The sequence below is a fragment of the Pelophylax lessonae genome, assembly GCF_965119305.1.
Source record: "Pelophylax lessonae genome assembly, chromosome: 10".
NCBI classification, from domain to species: domain Eukaryota; kingdom Metazoa; phylum Chordata; class Amphibia; order Anura; family Ranidae; genus Pelophylax; species Pelophylax lessonae.
Genome location: NC_138777.1, coordinates 154,671,108 through 154,690,238, shown reverse-complemented (window position 1 = coordinate 154,690,238; position 19,131 = coordinate 154,671,108). Strand labels below are relative to the sequence as shown.

Sequence of the window (19,131 nt, the reverse complement as noted above, 5' to 3'; positions counted from 1 at the left end):
GATGAAATGGTTCTGGAAATCTTTAATTCAGTTAGACTACCTAATCATTGGTAGAATATGGCTAGAAATGCCAGAAGTAGCCCTCCTATCTATGATCCCAAGCTCCATCAAAACCATTAGGAAGGGTCTGTTTTGATTTCTTATCCTAGAATGTCATGCCTTGATCCTAAACACTGGAAGTCTCCAACCGTCCCAACAACTATGGAATGGGTAACTGAACTAAACTACATTGAGGATAGAAGATCTACTTGCGGATGCCAATGAAAGCTTTAAAAAACTTTCCAGGCTTCTGGTTCACATGGATTGATTTCTCTAACTTACCCAGGCTCCTACCCTTCCTTGGCTAAAGTAAGTACTCTACACCCATTCCTTTGCCTGGCACGGTTGCCTCTCCCTGGCATTTTTTCATTGCAGTGGGTGACCTTGCTAGCAAGGTTCACCCTCTGTATTTGTCCTAGTAACCATTGTCACTGGGACTAAAAGTACAGGAAAATGCCAAGTAGGGAGTTTTTACCAGAACAGGACTTACCCTTACAGGAGGTTTACCCTCGGGCAATCAGAAACTACCACCAGCCTTTAAACATGTTACATTTTTTTGTTTCTAGAGCCAACAATAAGAATGGGTCTTCATCATACATCATAAACATAGTAATAGAGAGAAATGTTCTCTTTTCCATTTGCATTGGGCTTTTTTGTGTCTGGTAATGCCCCCAGCTGTTTTATAATGGTTAGTGGGTTCCAGAATAAATAGACCACTAACCAAATCACTAGCACCTATGTCATTGATTTTATATAAGGGTTCGATTCCCTATAATGTTGACAATGACAATTTAAAAGACTAATATTTGTAGGCATTTACAGATTCATTTAAGGAATACATGGGAGTGGATTAACGAAAGGGAAACAGACTCTGCACTTTACAAGTGCAGTTGCTCCAGTGCTTCATAACTAATGGGAAGCTTTTCTCACTGCCATCATCTAATCATGTTAAACAAGCAAAAAATTTGGGGGAGCATACCCATGTATTTCTAAAGCTGGTGCAGCTATGAACCAAAAGACATGTATATTAAAAAAGAATAGTGCACACATGCAAAAGAAATTACCAAATTTGAATACAATCCATAAATAAAAATGGGGATTTGGTCCCAGCATATGGCCATATAGTGCTCAAGCCCACCACTACATCAAAGTACCCCATTATCAGTGGGTCCTACACTATCCATGAAAAAGAGATGAATCCAGCCTTTCTAACCCTTGGAGACAACACTCCTTGCTGGGAAAGATGTGCAAATGCACTACAGGGGACTCCTCCTATATCCACTTGATAGTGGACACTGATGGAGTACAGGTGTGTGTGGGGGGGGTTGCTCAAGCTCGGTAGTCTGGTCAGACCGAATACATAATAAACAAGCAAAAAATTTGGGGGAGCATACCCATGTATTTCTAAAGCTGGTGCAGCTATGAACCAAAAGACATGTATATTAAAAAAGAATAGCGCACACATGCAAAAGAAATTACCAAATTTGAAGACAATCCATAAATAAAAATGGGGATTTGGTCCCACCATATGGCCATATTGTGCTCAAGCCCACCACTACGTCAAAGTACCCCATTATCAGTGGGTCCTACACTATCCATGAAAAAGAGATGACTGGATATAGGAGGAGTCCCCTGTAGTGCATTTGCACATCTTTCCCAGCAAGGAGTGTTGTCTGCAAGGGTTAGAAAGGCTGGATTCATTGTGTGCGCTATTCTTTTTTAATAATCATCTAATCATGTGCAAGGAAAAATGTTTTGTGATTGGGTTTTCTTTGCAAAGTAAAGCTCCATCTCATTTACTAAGTTCTGGAACACCTGCACTTGCAAAGAGTACAGTCTATTTGCATTTTGTAAATCCATCCCCGAGTGTCTTTTTCTGACTTTTCAAAATAAATAAATCTGTCATCAAGCTTCACTTATTTAACCAGACATGGTATCATCTGTAAAGTGATCCATATACAGTATTTTATCAGGGAACTTTGACTATTTATCAAAATAATCATGTGCTGAAGAATGAGGATATGGTGTGGTAATTTTACTTTATTGAAAAGGACATAACCAAGTTAAGATATGTGGTTGTGGGTCCCTTCGGGCACACATTGGTTGCCTGAATTGTGTAAAAATAATGTTTGAGGAAAGTGTATGTCTTTTTCACATTGCTGTGTTAAACCAACAATACATATTTTACGCAAGCAGAGCGGGTGTTTTTTTTTTTTTTTATTTTTATCTTTTTTAAGGGTTTGTGATTTTTTCATATTTAGGCCAGCATGCAAGTTGGTAAAGTTCTATTTTGGGTCAGTTCCAGAATTGTGTATCCTTCTGAAATAAACTAGAATAGATCTTTCCTCAGCTAGAAATAGCTGTAACTATATGACATGCATATATTTATCATATGCTAAATTTACTGGCTCATTTTGTATGCATGCGTTGTAAGATGTCTCTTCCAGTAAACTTAATTACTGGGAAGTATTGAAAAAAGCACTTTTGGTCCAATAAACAGAAGATGTGTTGACATTATAACTGAGGCCTCTTTCTTTCAGACGATATTGTGTACAAATTCAGCATACACCCACTCGGTGTCTACCGTATTGCTTTATTTTTAAATAAAAAGTAATGTACCTTTGTTGGTATTAGGGGGGCTAGCTATGACCACATTGCTCACTTATTTGTTCCGCTTTCATTTGCTTTTTTCTGCTATGAACACTTTTACTGCTAATTCTAGCATGCAAGATGATTAGACATCTCACAAAGCTTATGACTGCAGCATCAGGAGTAATATGTGCAGCCTCTTTAAATTTTGCATGCTGTTGTGCTAAGCTATAGCAAGCAAAACAAAAACATCAGTGTTCTTACAATAGCATATCTTTCCATGGTTACATTTAGCATACAAATAACATTGGCAAAGTATAATGTGTTGTGCTTTTTAAGAATCATAAAAAACATATAATTTGGAGGTTGAGAAACCAAAATGTATTTTTGTATAGCACACCCTAACGTCCTTTCTTATAATTTCTTCTGTTAAGTTAAAAGGATTTCCAAACTCTGCTCGTACATTAAGAAATATTGGCGTTAAGGCCCCTTTCACACTTATGCGATGCGATTTTGCCTCGATTTCTTGGCGCGATTTTGCCACGATTTTGAAAGCAATGGCAAGGCTATATGCCTCAAAACGCATTAAAATCGTGGCAAAGTAGTGCAGGAACTACTTTGAAGTCGGTGCGACTTCAAAACGCACTGATATGAATGGGGCTCATTGAAAATAATGGAAAACGACTTGTCATGCGATTTTGCGGTCCAAAATCGCGGGACAAGTCGCACTAGTGTGAAAGGGGCCTAAACCAAATTGCTTTCTTATAGTGTAGGTGTGTCTAAAGCATTAGTAAAATTCGTTTTTTTGGCAGAAATGTTTTTGTGAAACAATTCTGAAATATTTTACTTACTATTTAGAATCAATTTTTTGAAACCTGGCAGATTGATGTCATGCAAGTTTCTCAGAAGCCTAGTGAGCATACTTCTTAGAAGACATGGGATATTTACACTTTCATTAGGACTCCGGAGTGATTAAAAATACTAACTTTTTGCTGTTGCAGAGAGCATAAAATTTGTAATTCAAACTATAGATTGGAAAACAAGCCAACCGATATTTTGCTTTATTTACGTGTATTCATGTTCACATAAGGTGATCTTGCTGCCATCCAGATTCCTTTCTAATATTTTTTATTGTGCACAGAGGGTAGCACCTACATTGTCTCCATTTGTGATTTCTATGTGTTAAGGTTGACAAACCTGGCAAGTGTGGCTCACTCAGGACATAGAGTCCAAGGTCTTCACCAGACAACCCCAGGAGGAGTGATGGGCTGGTGACCCTATCAGCCCCTGGGCTAATAAAATGAAGATTGCATGTAGGGAGGGGGGAGAGGATCACCTAGGAGATCCTAGGGGAAGTGGAAATGGATACCTGTCAAAACGAGGTGCCTTAAAGCAGAACTTCCCCTTTTGCGTGGAGCTCAGCTTTTATCAAACAAGCTGCTCTTAGAAGCTAATCGGCACAACTGCACCAAGTTTTGCACTCTTCAGTTTTAGTAAATCAACCCATAGTAACTGCGATAATGGTAACAGTTTTTAGCATGCTGTGCTCTTCATCAGGCTTAAGGCGCTATATATATGTGACCAACGATGGTCATTACCTTTAAAAGATTTGTTGCTGACATTCCCTGACTCAAATTCTGCATTCTGTTTTAGGTTTAGCTTCACTGCCTCCTAATTGGTATGTAAAACATGGCATTACTTCTTAGCTTAATCAAACAAGTATTTCCTTTGTGACAGGTTCTATTTTAAATTTGGACTACTTTTTCTTAAAATGCATAGTAATAATTACCTGACTTGCTTTCTTACAGTGTTGACTTGGTCCATGCGCAGATCCATATAGCAGAAGGAAAGAGTTTGCCTGAGCTTGGCCTGAAGCAGGAAAATATCCGTATCAATGGCTGTGCAATTCAGTGTAGAGTGACTACTGAAGATCCAGCTCGTGGATTCCAGCCTGACACTGGCAGAATTGAGGTAGATCAAGTTTTAGCCTATTGTCTTTTACTTCCATAATGTGCCTGAATGTCTGATGTTAAGGCAGATGTCAATCAGTGGCATGTTGACACATTTGTATTTAAAGTCTTACTAAACCCGCAATAGTAACTAGAAGTCTGTATATTCAGTAAAGCATGATTGTTATACTTTCTGTGAAACCTAAGGGGTTACTCCTCCGCATTATGTAAAAAAGGCTGTTTGATCCCCCCCTTCTTTTACTGTCCCCAATCCATCTCCTGATAGTACAGAGCCTTGGGGGAATGCTACACATGCTCATTTTGGTTCTGGCATTTAGCAGTTTATATTTACTAAAATAAATGGATTTTCATGTTCTGTGTACTGTGGGAGACCAGATATAGTGAATACAGCATATTGGGTTTAGTAACACTTTAGGTTTTGGGAGCTCCAAGCTGAGGCATATTGTTGCTGGAGCTCCAGAGTCAGCATACATGTCGGTATGGGTCATATTTTCCCTGTGAATACCATGTAGATATCCTACAAGTCAAAAGTTCTAGGACCCCTCTGTTTTTAGTTTGAAATGATTGTTGTTTAAGTCCAGTGAACAACCTGAATAGTAGAAAGCTAAATGGGGAATTACCAGAGGTTAAGTAACATAATACATTAATAATAAATAATAGAGATTGTTTTTAGACTGGTAATCACAATAAATATGAACAAAGGATATTGTACCATGGCACTTTTAGGCTGTCAATACTGTATGTTTTGTTTTTTTTTTTTAATTATAAAATTGCATAAAAAACTGTATGTATATGGTATTTAATGCAATAAATTATGTATATCCCCATACATCTATCTTGTACTATCCACTAAACAGCACAGATAATCCTACAATGGTGCACAAATTGTTAAATTCCTTTGAAGGTTGCTGGTAGATATCAGTGAGATGGGGGTAGATTTGTGTGCATTTCTCAAAACCCAGTCTGCTTCATCAGAAAGTTTGCGAAACCATCTAAAATAATGCAACAACAATGATTTTAGAGAGAAACACTGTTCAAATGTATATACATACATATCAAGAAATGGCCATGTGTGAAAATTTGCTGTATATATATCAAATAACCTTGTATGATACCATATAATGATATACCATATATTACCAAAAGTATTGGGATGCCTGCCTTTACACGCACATACATTTTAATTACATCCCAGTCTTAGTCTGTAGGATTCAATATTGAGTTGGTCCACCCTTTGCAGCTATAACAGCTTCAACTCTTCTGGGAAGGCTGTCCACAAGGTTTAGGAGTGTGTCTATGGGAATTTTTGACCAATCTTCCAGAAGCGTATTTGAGAGGTCAGTGACAGATGTTGGAGAGAAGGCTTGGTTTGCCGTCTGCACTTTAATTCATCCCAAAGGTGTTCTATCGGGTTGAGGTCAGGACTCTGTGTAGGCCAGTCAAGTTCCTCCACCCCAAACTCGCTCATCCATGTCTTTATAGACCTTGCTCCAAATCATTTGGTAGAGGGGGGATTTTGATGTGGGGTTGGCCCCTTGATTCCAGTGAAGGGAACTCTTAAGGCATCAGCATACCAGGACATTTTGGACAATTTCATGCTCCCAAATTTGTGGAAACAGTTTGGGGTTGTCCCTTCCTGTTGCAACATGACTGTGCACCAGTGCACAAAGCAAGGTCCATAAAGACATGGATAAGCGAGTTTGAGGTGGAGTAACTCGAATGGCCTGCACTGAGTCCTGACCTCAACCCAATAAAACACCTTTGGCGTGAGTTAGAGCGCAGACTGTGAGCCAGGCCTTTTCTCTAAAATCAGTGCCTGACCTCACAAATGCACTTCTGGAAGAATGGTCAAACATTCCCATAGACACACTCCTAAACTTTCCCAGAAAAGTTGAAACTGTTATAGCTGCAAAGGGTGGGCCAACTCAATATTGAACCCTACGGACTAAGACTGGAATTCCTTTAAAGTTCATGGGCATGCAAAGGCCGGCATCCCAGTACTTTCGGCAATATAGTGTAATATATATATATATATATATATGTATTTCAGGGAAGATCACTGGGAAAATAAAAGCAGACTCTAAGTTTGACCCATGTAAAAGTCATAAAGTATCTAGAGAGATATAAATAAGTGAATGCCTAGGTATGTTATGCAAGAATACCAACCCATCACCATTACAATCAATTCCTAAATTTACTTTATGAAGAGCAAGCTTGACCTGTGATATCAAATGTTTGTTAGGAAGGCTTCTCAAAAGAATGGTGCAGAAGCTAAACCAAGATTATATTGACATGCAAGTGTAGTTTTCGCAACCAGTCTGTTGCAAGATGCACATGTACAGGGCTAAGTAAAGAAAACTGGACATCTAAGATTCACTCTCTTTGAAAGAGTTAAGACTTGCCTACAGTCATAAATGGTTTCAAGAATTTAGAGAAAACTCCTCATAGAATGATTTACCTTATATGTATGCATAAATTACTAAACAGTTGTCAGGATATACAGGCCTCTCACATGAGAGGTTGAGCATCCTTTCTAGCATAGTGCACCTGCTCAATTTCATAATGCTCCCAACCATTCAATATAGGGCGCAACATCATGGTACAAGAGCAGGGAGAGAGATTTAAACATAAGCCAGGTCTATATGATATAAATGTAGAATTGTATGATAGTCTGGATCAGGGATAGGCACGGACCAAGGCTGTTGTGGATATTTTCCAAAGTATAGGCCTACGTGAAGGACACCAAGGTACATTTCAAATTTAAGCCAACAAAAAACACTCTGTCTACTCTCTGGCCTAGCTCTACAAGTACAGATAAGTTTAAAATAACATTTATAGATCCCCTTAAGTGCATAGGGATCTTCCTATAGAGTAGGGTCCCCATAGATCCCCCTTTAGAGCAGACCGGGGTCCCCATAGATCCCCCTTTAATCTTACCTTGTCACCTATATTCCCTGTGCTACCAAGTTTTCTAGTACTCCAGGCTCTCCCTGCAAAGAATATATATACTTACATACTCACATTTCTGAGAGAAATGTTTAACTCCTAGCTCAATGATGCATAGATTTGGATACCTAAGTAGGTGGGATGCCAATATTTCTCCACCAGTGTGCTGAACATGTAGCCTGGCCTGGGCACCCTTTCTCCTGTTTGGTGGCATATTCACTAATTAAACCTAAAGCTGGCCATGCGCTGATCAAAATCCACTCAGTGGGTGCTGAGTGAATAAAGAAATCCGTTTGTTTTTTTGTTTGCAGGCTGAACAAAAAAGAAAAATCAAAGGTACTGTATATGGCCAGCTTTACTGAGATCAAATGTCTAACTTAATAGCAGAAATCACCACCTTAACACTTCCCTTCCCGCAGACCCTGCAAGGACTGCTCGCGTACACCAGTGTCCGTGCCCAACACCTTGCCGATCACTGGTCTGGATAAAGGTTGGCATAAAGCAGCTTACCAGTGCCAAAATGAAGTATTATCCCTGCCCCATGATGCTCCATTATATGCTGTATACAATAAGTGTGTACATTTATATCTAACGGAACCGCAAAATAAAAACACACAGTGGTTATAGCTTGCAGTCCTACTGACAGAAATGCGTGGCACCCATACAGAGGGTTAATGTGTGGGATTTAGGTGAATATTAAATTGATTTGCATAAAAACACATTTATTCAGTACTATTTTGAACCTTTTACATAAATAGATGTGTTTAATGTGTTTTGAATTCAAACTGGAGACCCTCATGAGGGATATAGGGAATTCATACTAACATTTTTCAAGGAGGACTGTCAGTGTTCATCCCATAAGCACTATGTTTCTAGATTGTGGTTAGATATAAATGTACATGTACACACTTAATCTATACACTACAGCATTTAACCACTTGCCGACTGCTCACAGTATATTTACTGCGGCAGTCAGCCCCTCACAGGCAGAGCAACGTAGGTCTACGTCGCTAGCCTGTGAGGGTCTCAGGAGCGAGCGCGCGCCGCCGGAGGCACGCTCCCGCGCGGTCACGGACCCCCCCGCGCGTTTGTCCGGTGGACCCGATCGTCCGCCGGTCACTCGCGATCGTCGGTTTCAGAGGGAGAAAGGCAGGCGGCCTGTCATTCTCCCCGGTGTATGAATGGTGATCATACGGTTCTGCTATGTAGAACCATTGATCACTGTTCATACATCTCAAGCCGCAGCCAATCACCGTTAGAATCACGCCCCTAGGGACACACATAGCCCCTCCCTCTAAAAAAAATTTAACCCCTTCACTGCCAGTGTAATTTTACAGTAACAGTGCATATTTATAGCACTGATTACTGTAGAAATGTCACTGGTAACCCAAAAAGTGTAAAAAATGTCAGTCAAGGCTCCGATCTGTCCGCCGCAATGTCGCAGTACCGCAAAAAAAAACGCAGATCGCTGCCATTACGCGTTAAAAAAAAAACAACAAAAATGACAAAAATCTTTCCCTTTGTTAGTAAACGCGATAACTTTTGCGCAAACCAATCAAAATACGCTTTTTGCGATTTTTTTTTTTTTTTTTTTTTACCAAACATATGTAGCATAAAACAAATTGGCCGAAAATGTTAACAAATTTTGATTTTTACATTTTTTTAGGGGGGGGGGGATTTTCATATAAAAAAATGTGAAAAATATTGTTATTTTTGCAAAATTGACGCTTTTTTTGTTTATAGCGCATGATCAAAAAATCGCACAGGTGATCAAATACCATCAAAAGAAAGCTCTGTTTGTGGGAAAAAAAGGACGCCAAATTTGTTTAGGTACAGCATCGCACGACCGCGCAATTGTCCTTTAAAGTCACGCAGTGCCGAATCGCAAAATAGGCCCTTGTCAGGAAGGGGGTGAAATCTTCCGGGGCTTAAGTGGTTAAGGGAACATTATTTCTATTATTATTATTATTATACAGGATTTATATAGCGCCAACAGTTTGCGCAGCGCTTTACAATGTGAAGGAAGACAATACAGTTACAATACAGTTCAAAACAGGAGGAACTAGAGGGCCCTGCTCGTTAGAGCTTACAATCTATTGGCAAACAACTAGAAGAATAATAATGATATAAGAGGCATAATGCTGATATATTTACAGAGCTCTGCAGGATCATTAGTTGTAACATATTAGCACAATTAAATCAGATTAGATCAGTTCCTATTCTTGATATTGTAGATCTGCATCTCTCCTTCTTTCCTAAAGTACACTCTGTCACTTGGAAACAAGCCTGCAATGTCGTCTTGTTTGTCCCCTGAGTGGCCTACGAGACCTTTCCAGATGTCAGCATTTCTGCCAACATGTTCTTGTCCCACTTAGCAACATTTTTTATTTGAAATAAGGCCAAATTACAAGTCTCTGAATACCTCAGATACAGATCAGAGTACTTTACTTGCATAGTGTTCCAGAAGGTCATAGATAATAGAAATATATATTCAAACTTAATTAAACAATATATTATCACATAAGATCCAAAGCACTACTTATAATAATTTTCATTTTTAGCCATGACAATATTTCTGTAAAAAAATCATATTTCATACAATATGGGGACATTTTTAAACCATTTTTAAATTTTGCAAAAAAAAAAAAAAACACACACAAATTAACCCTTCCAAGCTCTTTGAACATAAAAAAACAATTATCTCAAAGTTTTTACATGTTCGAAGCAAAATCCGTTACAAAAGTACATGTGATTATTATTATTATTATTATTACACAGGATTTATATAGCGCCAACAGTTTGCGCAGCGCTTTACAATGAGAGGGAAGACAATACAGTTACAATACAGTTCAAAACAGTAGGAACTAGAGGGCCCTGCTCGTTAGAGCTTACAATCTAGATGTGCAGATATCAAGTTAATGAAATTAAGTTTGTTGTTTGGAATCACTAACATTGTTTAACACAAAATCGTTTCATAATGAGAAATCTGTGCCATGGATTTATTAGCATCTGGCAGTAAATTGACTTATTTGCTCACCGCAAGGACTACACCCCTCTCAAAACGTTCCTTTTTTATTCATTACTTAAAGCTAAATGCCTAATTTATTCATTTTTAACAACATTATTCAATACATGTTCTTGTATAGCGAATTTATATGGGGTTTAATCAAATAATTTATTTTGTGAATAATTGTGAGAAGTGAACCTCTAGTTGCACACATAAATAGTGAACAAATCAAAACACAATAGCATATGTGTAAATGCATGAACCATATAAACCATCAAATGCAAAAAAACAAAATTGGTGATATGTGAGAAAGTCCAACTCCACCTTGGAAATCTTAATAAACAATCTCAAATGAATTCACAGACAGTCTGAAAAGAATAGTGATAACTGATGATCAGGTGAGATTCCAGTGGCTAATTGAACTAAGGAAACACCCAGAAAGTCCTCCACCTCTGTGTTCCACTCCCCTCAGCAAAGCCACTCACCCCCACTTATTGCCCTCCACTCTCATGGACTGGGCTTCTGCACTAGGATGTTCCACTTTGACACACAGGATGAAGCTGATATTAGGTCCCCGGTGACTAGGCAGCCTTCCTTACGCTCAAAGCATGTAAGAAAAAAAAGAGCCCCACTATTGCAATAACGTCTAAGACCTTTAATCTACTCAATCACCCATGCACATACATGTAAACAATCCTTAAAAGCACATCAATACATAGATGCAATAAAAGCGGGGATTGGGGTGCTTACTCTGGTCCCGACGCCGCGGCACAATGGTAATGGGATGCTGGAACACAGAAGACTCCTCGGCTCACCTGACCGATCCTCCAGTACGTCGTGTGGCAACGCCTCTGACGCGTTTCGTCACTTCCTGACTTTGTCAAAATCAACACATTTAAATCATTTATTTTACCAGCTTTTTTTTTGTTTCAATAATATTTATTGAATTTTCAGAAATATACAGGTGTGAAGACAAATGAACAGAAAGTATGTAAGATTTTCTTTATACTCAAATTTACATTGCATAAAACAGGCCCAACCAGACCTACATTCGTCACAGTGATACATGTCATTGGTCTATTTTAGTATTTGTAATTTGAACTAGAAGTAACAATTCTAGACATGTCCCATCCCAGAGTTAGTGGACGTAACTTGGAAGGGAAAATAATCTCTTTGGTGGGCAACTGAGTCTAGGTTTCAGGCAGACCCTTTTCCAAAAACACTTTGCACCGAACCACATTCTGCAGGTTTGGCATAAATGAAGCATATTAGCAGGTGCATGGATGTTCTATTAACAATTATTGGAATGGCCATGCATCTGCTAAAAGGCAAAGCATTTCTGTGTGTGTCGAGAGAGCGTGTGATTTTTCATGCATTCCTCACATGCAGCGTCATGAACTTACCCTAAGGGTCAGCAGCCTTCTTTTTTATTTTCTTTTTAAAGAAACAGTGTGGTAGCAGTTCCAAGGGATTCCAGCTATCCTTGCCAAGATTTTGCAAGTTTATACAGATAAACCCCTATATGCAAAGTAAGCTTTTCTAGTTGTGGAGTGTTATTAAATGTTGTAATAAAGACTAAACATTTTTACCTTGATGCTTTCCTTGCATTATGGTAAAAAGATGTTTAGGTATCTACATTAGACCCCTATCCCTCCTTTTACTTGCCTGAGCTCTCATTCAATCCAGCGCTGTGCATGTCTTCAACTCTTCTCTCCCCTCACTTCCTGCTCTGTAACTGCCTATTAAGTGTTCTGCTTTAGTTTGTTAGTCAAGTCCATCTAAGTCTGCTAGTTCTTTACCTAGACTGACAATGCTGCTGCCCAAGGGTGTTTACTTTACTACTTCATCCAAAAAGCAGACAGCCTAAGACAAGAAGTGTATTACTGGCTGGATCACCGGGTGAAATAATGGTGGTGAAAAGCATAAACAAGAAAAAGAATGCAGCCATCACATCCAAAGATTGGTAAGCGGCAGTATATTACATTTCACTTACAATTTGCAGCTCTGTTTTTCTATCAGGTACCCTTTAACCACCTCAATACCAGACACTTTCACTCCCTAAGTGCCGGGTCACACTTGTGCGAAGCGGGAAGCCTGCGAATTCGCAGCCTGTTCCTGCATCGCAAACGCACATCTGGCAGTTCACACTGCCATATGCGATACGCTGGGGGTGTCAATGAAATGTTAACGACACCCCCAGTTTGATCGCATATCGCAGTGCGATCTGACAGTTCGCACAGGATTGGATCGCATAAGTGTGAACCACTGTGCGATCTGATCCTGATGCGGCTGAAAAAATGCCTCATGTGCGACTTTGGTGCGGGTGCAGTGCGAATTTAGCCATACAAAGTGTATGGCTGAATTCGCACTGCACATCAGATCGCATGTAATGAAGGAGCAGTGCGCTCCGATATTACATGCGATCGCCGCACACGCGGAAGTGTGAACCGGCACTTACTGCTTAGGCCATTTTTAAATTTTCATGCTGTCACAATTTTAATGCAATAAAAGTATCATTTTTTTTTTTTTTTAGACAGAGCTTTCTTTTGGTAGTATTTAATCGACACTGGGTTTTTAATGTTTTGCTATATAAAAAAAAAAATACAGATAATTAAAAAAAAATCTATATTTTTTATGTCAAAATCATGTATATAACCATGTATATTATTTAGTATGTGTGAAAGTTATAGAGTCTACAAACTATGGTATATACACTCACTGGCCACTTTGTTAGGTACAAAGCTTGCTAGTACCAGGTTGGACCCCTTTTGCCTTCAGAACTTCCTTAATTGTGTGTGCCATAGATTCAACAAGGCATTGGAAACATTCCTCAGAAATTTTGTTCCTTATTGACATGATCACAAAACGCAGTTGCTACAGATTTGTCGGCTGCACATCTATTATGTAAATCTCCCGCTCCACCACATCCCAAAGGTGCTCTATTGGAGATCTGGTAACTGTGGAGGCCATTGGAGTACAGTGAATCTTTTGTTATGCTCAAGAAACCAGGGGTGAGATGATTTTGAGCTTTGTGACATGGTGCATTATCCTGTTGGAAGGAGCCATCAGCAAATGGGTACACTGTAGTCCTAAACGGATGGACATGGTCAGCAACAACACTCCTGGACTACCTGTTCCCTGCACTGTCTGTCTACTTATGATTTTGAAGAATAAAGAGACCTTATTGTTTTCATTTACCTGGGTGCGGCTCCACTACTTCTCTTGCTAGTAATAACCCCTCCCATTCCCAGCAGGCATCATTTTTTTTGCTAGTGTCCTCAAACAATGGATGACTTTTCCCTTCCGAAGAAAGGAAAACCTTTTTTTCCTTTTCCTGCCAAACCTGGACCCCACAGAAAGCCTTTTTGGTTATCACTCTGGCATTGGTCACCTGTCCAGATTGCAGTTGGACAATGCCACAATAGTGGCCCCCTCTGCGCCCCCCCCCCCCACCTAGTGACGCCACTGGGGAGGAATCTGTTGTCTCACAGCTCAAAGAGAAATTAATAGGATTTTGTCTTACCTGATTACTAATGCCAGCACATTTATTTACTCTCACTGACACATAGGTGTTTTTAAATCTCACAAAGCCTGGACATAGGGACAATTTTTACTACTGATCAGCAACATAGGAGCATTTTTAATAATACTGACCTACAATCCCAGAACGTTGTTGCTCTCATTGGCCACTCCAGACCCAAGATAATGTAATGGAAAGTGAACTGGTCATTGCTTTAAAAAAATGTTGGGTATCCCTGCAATATAGGAATAGGGGAGGGAGGTTACCTCTACTGCCAGTGTTTCCTATTAAAGGATGTGGGACTTCTGGACACTTTTGAATGCTCACAGAACTGATCTGTTGCATATTTTAGGAGTAGAGCACATTTGTGAATATTATATGAAAAATCATTATTATTCGCATGGGAGGCAGATAAAGCAGACTGAGGAGACTCACATATGTGACAGTATTAAGGGTGGATTCACTCCAAAAATGCTGCATTCTACTACACATAATACATGTTTTACTTCATTTTAGTTCATTCAGAACACTCCTAATAAAAATGAAGTACAATTAATACAATTAATCCACGCAAATACATAGAATTTTATAACGCGATAGATAGATAGATAGATAGATAGATAGATAGATATCCAGTCCCAACATTTACCTCTTGGTGCTTTTCCTCCTGCTACACTGAATTTTAATGTAAACTTTAATACTTCCGAATACATGAATATGTATTTGTAATGCATTTAGGTGTAGTTTTATGTGGTCCATTGCATGTATTTTGACACACAAGCTTTAATTTAATATGCTTCAGCAAATGTTATTCAACACTTAGAGCTCTGGACACCCTAAGCCATTAGCACCACAGATACCTTCTAGTTCCCCAGATGCTTTGATTTATAGCTGTGAGGACAGCGAGGCTCAGATATAAACATCCTGGAGTAGCAGGAAATGTAGCATGGAGACTCATATTGAGTCACAGCTGGTGACGTGCATTCCTATCTAGATGTCACTCTTAATTCTCTTCCAATATATAATATATACAGTACCTTTCCTGGACAACACTAAAAGCTACCCTTTTAATTTAAAGCGCTTTTAAGACTTTATACTATTTGTATTGTAATTCTGCAAGAGAACGAATGTGTAGCGGTATTCCAGTGAAATAGAATAGCTCTTTTCTGCATGTGTACCTTATTACCACTCTAAATGACATAAATTGCATAGTTACATACTGTAGTTACATAGTAGATGAGGTTGAATAAAGACAATAGTCCATCCAGTTCAACCTGTGTAGGTGTGTGTGGCTGTAATCATTTCACATAGCCCTGAATGTTCTGATCCTTGAGATGTACGTCTAAGAGTCTTTTGTAAGCCACCATACTTCCCGCAGAAACCACCTCTTGTGGTAGAGAATTCCACAATCTTGTAGCCCTCACAGTAAAGAACCCCCCACGTTGCCTGAGGTTAAAACGCTTCTCCTCTAATCGCATTGTATGCCCTCGAGTCCTCGTGCAATCCCTTCGACTGAACAGCTTTTTTTCTAAGCTGAGATCCCCATTGAGATATTTGTAAATTGCTATCATCTCCCCCCTCAGGCGTCTCTTCTCCACAGAGAATAAATCAAGCGATTGCAGACGCTCTTCATAATTAAGGTCCTCCAATCCCCTAATCGGTTTAGTTGCCCTTCTCTGGACTCTCTCCAGCTCCAACACATCCCTCTTGAGGACTGGGGACCATAACTGGACAGAATACTTCAGATGCGGTCGGACCAGAGTTTTATAAAGTGGCAGGATTATGGTCTTATCTCTGGAATACATCCCCTTCTTTATGCATGCTAATATTCTGCTGGCTTTGGCAGCTGCAGCTTGACATTGCATGCTGTTGCCTAATCTATCATCAACCAAGACTCCCAGATCTTTCTCCATTTTTGATTCCCCCAAATTGTCAATTATATGCAAGCGAATTACTGATGAGTTTTGATAAGTTTTTTTGTATTACCATACATTTCTGTTAGGCTTTCATACATTCATTTTTGGTGAGTGTTTGATTCACTGGTGGTGGATGCACTGATTTATGGTACTCTTCAGTAAAGAATTAGTTTATTGCATGAACTTTGAAATACAAGTGGACACACTTTTCACTTTTCTATTGCTTAATGTTCTATATTTTTTATTTTCTGATATTTTTAACATTTTATATGTCCGTGCACTATTATTGTTTCGTTTAGAGCAGCACAGATTTTTTCAGTTTCTTGTGGCCAAGTTGATATCACTTAGTGTCTGCAGCTGTTTTTCACAATTATATTTGTTTTGTTTGTTTCACTACGTGTGTGGTTTACTGTTTTCACCTTTTTGATTTGCATTCTAGTTAATGTTCATTATCTGACACACCCAATGCCTGTAGACAAACTTGTTCCTTTATCCACTTGTCTTTCCACCCCCAGCCCCTTTTTTCTTCTTCTTTCTTTTCTCCCCTTCTGTCTTGTATCAATATATGTATTGACACAAACAAACAATTCAGGCAAGCGCTCACTCTGAAAGGGGAAGACTGGCGTGCTGCTCTCCTCAGGCAGGGGACTCCAACAATGTACCTAAAAGAGAAGAAAAAGGAGGCGCAAACACCTAGTGCATTACTCGTGGTCACCATATATAATATTTTAATAAAAAGGTAATTGCACACTTAGTAACAAGAAGAGTGTTAAAATCACATTACAAGCATCCGCCACACATGGAATGGAACGTGTCCTTGTAAATCAGACCACTAACGCATTTCGGGAGTCAAGCTCCCTTCATCAGAGCTCTGATGAAGGGAGCTTGACTCCCGAAATGCGTTAGCTGTTCAATAATATATGTATTGGTTTAGTAAGTTTACAATGAATGTAAGTCACATGGGTTAGCATTATGATAGAGGAATAGTTGACCAGATAGACCGGTTAACATCATATAACAAAACACCTGCCCAAGTTTATAATGATGTAACCAAAGGCAGAGTGTATAAACAGGCAGTCAGACAAAGTCAAGTGTTGGTAGGGTTGTTTAGCAATCTAGCTAGGCAACCCAGACTGCCTACAGTTTTGTGGAGAAGAGGGAAAGAACATAGGATTAGGGTAAAAGAAAAAGGGGCAAGAGGGGGTCAGGGTTGGGATCTTGGGGGTCTGTCTGTGATGGCACATGGGAACTATGTTTCATCAATAACAAAGATATCAGCTTGGGAGCAGTAGGGTAGCATCAAAGTGTGTATGGAGGTAGTGGTCTACCCATGGCTGCCAGATCTTTGAGTATTTTTTTGATTCTGTCATGTCTTAACCAAGCTGAGTGAAGAAGATTTCCATGTTTTTGCTATGGTTTGTCTGGCAACTGTAGTTAGTTGCCATAAATATTTAAATTGGGTCTCTGTAAAATCCTGGTTGACCATTTAAAAGGGTTAAAAGTAGGTCAGGAATAATCAGTTTTGCAAACCGTGTAGTAGGAACCAAGAAAAAATCCACCCAAAATGAGCATACTGTGGGGCGGGTCCACCATACATGGAGATGGGTGCCTGTGCTGTCAAAATAGAGCGGTAAATAGGAGCTGCTGCCTGGTCCTGTTTTGAACATTGTGTCTACTGTCTTTCACCCAATGTCTACACTGTTGTACTATTTCTGATACTCTCTGTGACCACAATGTATCAGTATAATACTGTAGCTTGTCATTTATTGCGTCCCTTTGTTAAAAATGAAAATAAAGAATGTTAAAATAAAAAAGAAAAGAAATGTACAAAAAACAGTGGAAAGAAGACATTGTAAGATGTATATTCGGTGTTATGAGTTACACATACTCATTACAATCTTATTGTAAAATGTGAAAAAAAAAACATTTTGCAAGATCAAATAAAACATTTACATTGCAAATTTTGTGAATAAATCTAAATGCATTTAAAGAACGTGTTTAAAGATTTCCTTTGGGGTTGTTAACCAATTCCAACAGGCTATAGAGTAGCTTACTGTCAGTAGAGATCTGCTGTCTCTCAGACAACATTCTTGATTGAGAGTTTTCCACATCAGGTGCATTGTCATGTATTAAGCAGCTTTTTGAAGCAAAAGAAAAATGCATGTATATCAGAAAATCTGTGTTTATTAGCATCTGTTCCCACCATGAATTTTATTGCTGTGAGTCGGAAAACAAGTCTTTCATGCTTTACTTTGTGTAAATTCACTTGAATTTTCCCTATAAATATAATTTGAACAGAGTCCCACCCTCTTAAATTCGTACCAATGCAATACATCTAAACACATACTTTTTGACGTGGACCAGTTTTTTAACAAAGACATAATATAACAATAAATATTAATAAGAAAGGGTTTATAAGTTTAGCAGACAACAAATGAATCACTTACATTTGCCTACTTTACCACATTAGACATATACTTTGGGGAAGTAACAATTGCTGTATATTAGTGATCGACCAATATCATTTTTTTGTTACCGATGTTTTGGCCAATAATATCGATATCGGCTGATATAGGCCGATATTTTTGTACATTTAAAAAAAAAAAGGTTTTTATTTTTTTTTTTTTTTATAGGTACTTTTGTGGTGGCATCTGGGGGTATAAAAGACCCCAAACCCCTCCTTTGAACTTAAAAGCATTCAAAACGTCAAGTTTGGCTGTTTTGAATGCTGTCTTTTTTTTTTTTTAATTGGGCGCCAGACAGTATTCAGAAGTGATGTCACTCATGACATCACTTCCGGGTTTTTACATAGAGATCCGATCAGAGCCGAATGCGGGTTTAATCGGGTCTTCTCTTCAGTGGCAGTGGAGGTAGCATGCCGGGTCTCCCAGTGGGACAGGAGACCCAGGCATGCCGCGGGAGGGGGGGGCGTCTCCTCCCGCTCTTTGTAATGACAGCCGAGCGGCTTCTCAGCAGCATCTGTTGTCATTACAAGACAGCCGACCGTCGTCTATGGAGACTGGTACCGGGGTGATGCCTCTAGCTGCAGGCATCACTCCAGCACAAGCACTTTCCCGAAATATCGGCAATATCAGTAACCTCCGGGGCCGATTCCGATATGTCAGGAAAAGTGCATATCGGCCC

At 39.2% G+C, this 19,131-nt stretch overlaps 1 protein-coding gene across 1 annotated transcript in view; it reads left to right on the top strand.

Annotated features, from left to right (window-relative positions):
• The window catches only part of PC (pyruvate carboxylase), a 674,712-nt gene that overhangs the window by 259,303 nt on the left and 396,278 nt on the right, over nt 1–19,131 (top strand). The window contains exon 9 of the mRNA XM_082271181.1: nt 4,437–4,599. Within this exon, the coding sequence (XP_082127307.1) occupies nt 4,437–4,599 (163 nt within the window). The remainder of the gene's footprint in view (nt 1–4,436; nt 4,600–19,131) is intronic.